The 5,281-nt window shown below is 39.4% G+C and overlaps 1 protein-coding gene across 1 annotated transcript; it reads right to left on the reverse strand.

Moving 5' to 3' along the window:
- On the reverse strand, positions 1,653-4,290 carry LOC110266847 (kinesin-like protein KIN-4A). The gene is made up of 4 exons (XM_021111885.1): positions 4,264-4,290; positions 3,928-3,941; positions 2,185-2,272; positions 1,653-1,898 (listed from the first exon to the last, which is right to left on the reverse strand). The coding sequence occupies exons 1-4, from the start codon at positions 4,288-4,290 to the stop codon at positions 1,764-1,766; spliced, it is 264 nt and encodes an 87-aa protein (XP_020967544.1). The 3' UTR covers positions 1,653-1,763.

Genomic DNA, 5,281 nt, shown 5'->3' on the forward strand with positions numbered 1-5,281 from the left:
ACTTATTTCCGACTTGCAATTTCTTTTACCGACTTGTCTGACTTTTAGCGACCAATTTGTTTTTGCAGAGATGGCAAAGAAAAACGCTCAAGAGTCTTTTCAGAGGGTTCAGGAAGCCAAGGCAAAGTCTCGTGCCAGATCTGGTGGTGCTAGGGCAATTGTCTCTCCTTCTCCTCCTCCTCGGAACGTTGGGACTCCTTCCCAACCTATTGTAATTTCTTCCTCTGCTTCCTCTCTGCGACCCCCTTCTGTCCGACCTACTCCTGAACCAGAGCCGAAGAAGCGCAAGACCATAGAGTCTGGCGCTTCTGGTGAGGCAGACGCCCTTGCGTTCGTCCGAAAGAACATCTATCCTCATGCTCGTATGAGTATGGATGATGTTTCTGTTCGGCACTACCTCACCACTGTGGTTGAGGAGAGTCTCAAGACAACGGGGGTTTGTGGCAAACTCTTGGATATATTTGAGAAGACTCCTATCAGCTCTTTAGGGACGACCTCGAGGGTCGAGGAGCTGGAGGGAAGGCTTCACATATATCAGGAGCATGAGAGGGAGTTGGAGGGGAAAGTCGCCAAGCTGAAGGAGGAGAGGGATAGCCTCCGGGAGAAGGAGCAGAAGTTGCAAGCCCAATGCAACATGGAGGTGGATTTGAGGAATGCAGCGCAAGCCAGCTATAATAGTTTGTTTGCTGATCTTGTGTCTGTAAAGAATGACTTGCTGAATTCTCGGAAGGCCTATACCGAGTTCGAGGACTCTATTGCGGATGGTGCTGATGAGGCTTGGAGGGTTTTCAAGGAGCAGGTCGGAGTCATTGCTCCTGACTTGGACCTTTCTCCTTTGGACCCTGATAAGGTTGTTATTGATGGTGCCATCGTGGATCCTCCTGTCCCCGTGGTGAAGTCCGAGTCTGATTTGAAGACTTGGGGGCAGAGGATCATAGAGTCCCCTCCTCGCTCTAAGGACGCTCCGAGTTCTTCTGCTGCTCCTCCGACTTTCTCTCCAACTCCTGGTCCTGGTGGTGGTGATCCTTCTACTCCTCTTGCAAAGAAGTGATTTGGCTATTGGGGGTCCGGCCTGTGGACCCCCCTTTTTAAACTCCTTATATTTATTTGTTGATGTTTGAACAATTTTTGGCCTTTTAAGGCCGTAAACAAAACAATTTATGATGCCCTTTTTAATAAGGGTTTGATTTAGCGTTTTAAATAAATGCCCTTTTTGGATAAGGGTTTTGGGTTACCTTATGCGCGCATGCTTTTCTGTTCGTGGTTCTTTTGACTCTTTGATCTTTTCTGGAAAAAACCTTTTCTTTGGGGCTTGCCTGCTTTTCTGAATCTCTTTGATCCTTAAGGCAGCCTTACCACTTTTTCTTAGTTTTTTCCTATCTCTTTTTGTTATTCCACTACAAGAAAAACACCCATTCAGGTACACTTGAAAAGTGTAGCCAAAAGTGAAAAAAATGATGCCTTAGGCTACGGCTACGCTTTTTGGGCTACGGCTACGCTTTTTGGGGTCATTCCTATTCGGCCGTTGCCTATTCTCAAAGGCTACGCTTTTCTGCACCAAAGGCTACACTTTTGGCGTTTGAAAATAAATGAGTATTCATACATCTCACACTAAATTAAATATACCCATATCAAAATATACATTAGACAACTTAGAATTTACTACTAATAAACTATAAAAAACCAAAATATTGTATTCTACATAAGTATCTTCTAATAAAAGTTATTAATCTTCTGATAGAAGAGAAAAAAACAAATTGATGTCAAATAAAGCACCTAACATCTGCGACTGAATTGAACATATATTGAAGCAAATTCTTGGCTTCTCCCATTGAGCGCAACTGATTCCGGCGTCCTCTATTCGTAAAGGCCCGCTCTCGTTTTTTTGCCTCGGAAAGCTGAGAAGTCATTGCCACAAGTTAATTAGATGATATGCTTAACATGCCTTCAAAGAAAAGAGTGTAGGTGTCTCCATATGTCAGCGATCATTAGTGACATAGTAGTAAAGTTAACTTACCAACTTGACACATAGTGATATCTTTCAAGAACTAAATTGAAAGTATTGAATCTTTAGTCAGTTTAATGAACCATATCGACTTATGTGTGATTTTTGATAATCCAATTTTAATATTATCTCGTGAATCAAGTCACGTGAGACCAAATAGGTTAATTGACACTACTTACCAATACCTTCAATGATAGTTTTTCATCACTTAGAATAGGCAATTTGCTTCTGAAAACTAGCTTTGATACATCAGGTGCCTTTGATGACCTGCATTATTATCCAACAACTCATATATTTTGTCACTTTCTCCTAATAAAGGAAGAAACAAATATGAATGATGATGATTCATTAGTTAATAGTACCTAGTTTCATCAACACAGAAGGAAGTAGAAGTAGAAGTAGTAATAGTTGTAGTAGTTGAGGTTCCATTTCCATAATTTGAAAGACAGAAATAAATTGGTGTTAGTTCAGAAAGTTGGTCATTTGCAATAGCCAAAATGCCAAATGGTCCAAAAAATATGTCCAACTGAACAACAAAAAATAAATAAATAAATAAAAATCAGGAAAATGTAAAGTAAAACTATGATTACTGTGAGATACAAGTTGTATCAATGCAACCAATAACTATGAAAAAATCCTGTGTTGCAGGGCCAATGTGTAATGGCACTACTGTGCCAGGTTTAACCAATAATTCCTTAAATTCATCACTGCTAAGTCTCAAGCTCTCTATTTCTTTCACTGGCCATTGAAGCAAATTAGTTCCAGTCTTCTTGTCATACAATACTGTTCACGAAATAGTCTGATTCCAGCAGCCAAAACACAAATATTTGTGGATTAGAGATTCTTACTAATTAAAGTAATTTACCCATCAATATATAAGGCGCGACGCTCCTCCTGATTCTCCCTCTCTCAGGCACGACTCTTCCTCTCCAAACGACGCGATGGCAGTGACAGCACCAAGTCCCGCGGCGAGACACGAGCGGCGGGCTCCAGGCCGGCGGTGGCGGCTCGCGAGGACGACGACAACGAAGCAGCGATGGCCAGTGGCGCCTGCGCAACCTTCCTCTTCTCTTCTTCCCCCTCGGTTCTCTCTTTCTCTCCGCTATCCCTTTTCCCTCTTTTCCTTTTACTGCTGCTGTGTCTTAGGTTGAATTGGGAAGAAAGGAAAACTGCTGCTGTGTATTGGTCAGAGAAGGGAAACATTGGCGGTGGCTAGGTTAGAAGGGGTTAGGACTTTTTGGGGATTAATTTAGGAATTAGGGTATAATTTGGGACAAAAGTGAAATTAAAAATTTCGGGTAAATTGGGGTTTGGCCAATTTTAATAAAATTAAAGTATATTATAAAAAATTGAAATCTAATTTGCTCTTTTAAAATTATTTTAAAAATACTACTTAATTATTAATTTACTAATCAGTTTTTAATCAAATATTCTAATTTTAAAATTAGAAATATAATTTATTTTCTGTTTATAAAAATTAAAGTATTAAATTTCAAAATCTCAATTATTTAACTAAATCGTATAAAATTCTTATTCTTTTACAACTGTTAAGTTGTATAATTTAAATATATAAAATTATTCAATAATTATAAGATTAAGTAAAATTTTCAATTTAATTATCAAAACTTGATTTAATTACTTTTAATAAAATAATTTCTAAAAATAAAATTTTTAATGAATATATAAGTTGAAATTAACTCATAGTAATATTTTTCGAAAATTTTGGATCTTACATCTTCTTTGATGGTGAGAGGGTTTCTGAAGGCTACTAAGTGTGAGTTTTGAAGGGACAAAAATTTGACTAAGTGTGTGAGTTTGCTTTTGAGAAAGTGAGGAAAAAAATTTATCAAGTGTAAGCTTTTGGCTTTAGATACATTAGGCATCACTTTTAAAGTGCACCCAAAACTTAATAAATAGGCTACCCTTTAAAAGCACTCTCTTTAATACAAAAAGTGAACTCATAGATATCAACCTACGGCTATGCTTTATAAGTGATTTCTATAATACCTAAGGCTACACTTTTTAAATGATGCCAGAATTGTGTTTCCTTTTCTCTTATAAAAAGGCAACACTGAGAAAAGCGTAGCCTATTCTATGAATAGGCTACGCTTTTCAAATGTAGCTTAAAAAAAGTGTGGCTGAATGGGTATTTTTCTTGTAGTGTTCCTAGCACTCAATTTTGTTTTATTGAGTTTTTCGTGACTTAGGCTACTTTTGCGATTCATTTTAATTTTACTCGGTTTCGCACTCCGACTTACGAGTCGGACAGCTCCCGAGTTTATCATGATCGACTTCTATAGCCTCTTTACGCCGACTTGTACCTCGTCGTTTTATCCTGACGACCATCTAGGTCGGTTCATGGGATTTTCACGTTTTGTCGAGCTTAAATCGGCGCGTTTCGTAGAAGGGGAATAAAAAGGAAATTTAAAAGAGATATTTAAAATGAAAGAGATCTTTATTAATTGAGGAGGTACCTTATTGCTACTAAGGACTTTTGATTATTTATTTTCCCTTAGCCCCTACTATAATGCCTCGTTAAAAACCCTTTTCAGAAAAAAAACCCTTTGATTTTGGGAAAAAATCATGAAATTGGGAAAAGAGTACATCAGGGAGTAGGGTTCGCTTTTAGCTGTAGTACCTTTTCATATTACAAGCATGCCATGATCTTGGTAACTCGTTGCCGTCGAAGTCGGTTACCTTATAATAGCCCTTTCCTAAGACCTCGTTGATCTTGTATGGTCCTTTCCAATTAGCAGCGAGCTTTCCTTCCCCCGATTTGTTGACTCCAATATCGTTTCTGATTAGGACCAAGTCATCTGGGGTGAAACTCCTTCGAATGACTTTTTTGTTGTATCTCGCGGTCATCCTTTGCTTCAACGCTGCTTCTCTTATCTGGGCTTCTTCTCGGATTTCGGGGAGCAGGTCGAGCTCCTCTTTGTGCCCCTGTATATTCCCGATCTCGTCGTGAAAAATCACTCTTGGGCTTTGCTCATTGACCTCTATCGGGATCATGGCTTCTACGCCATAAACTAGTCGGATGGGTGTTTCTCCAGTGGCGGATTGGGGGGTTGTTCTGTAAGCCCATAGTACTTGTTGGAGCTCTTCAGCCCAAGCTCCTTTCGCATCTTGTAATCTTTTCTTTAGTCCTGCCAGTATGACTTTGTTGGCTGCTTCGGCTTGCCCATTGGCTTGTGGGTGTTCCACTGAGGTGAACTGGTGTTTGATGTTCATACTGGCTACTAGGCTTCTAAAGGTGGAGTCGGTGAACTGGGTTCC

The sequence above is a fragment of the Arachis ipaensis genome, chromosome B09, assembly GCF_000816755.2.
Source record: "Arachis ipaensis cultivar K30076 chromosome B09, Araip1.1, whole genome shotgun sequence".
NCBI classification, from domain to species: Eukaryota; Viridiplantae; Streptophyta; class Magnoliopsida; order Fabales; family Fabaceae; genus Arachis; species Arachis ipaensis.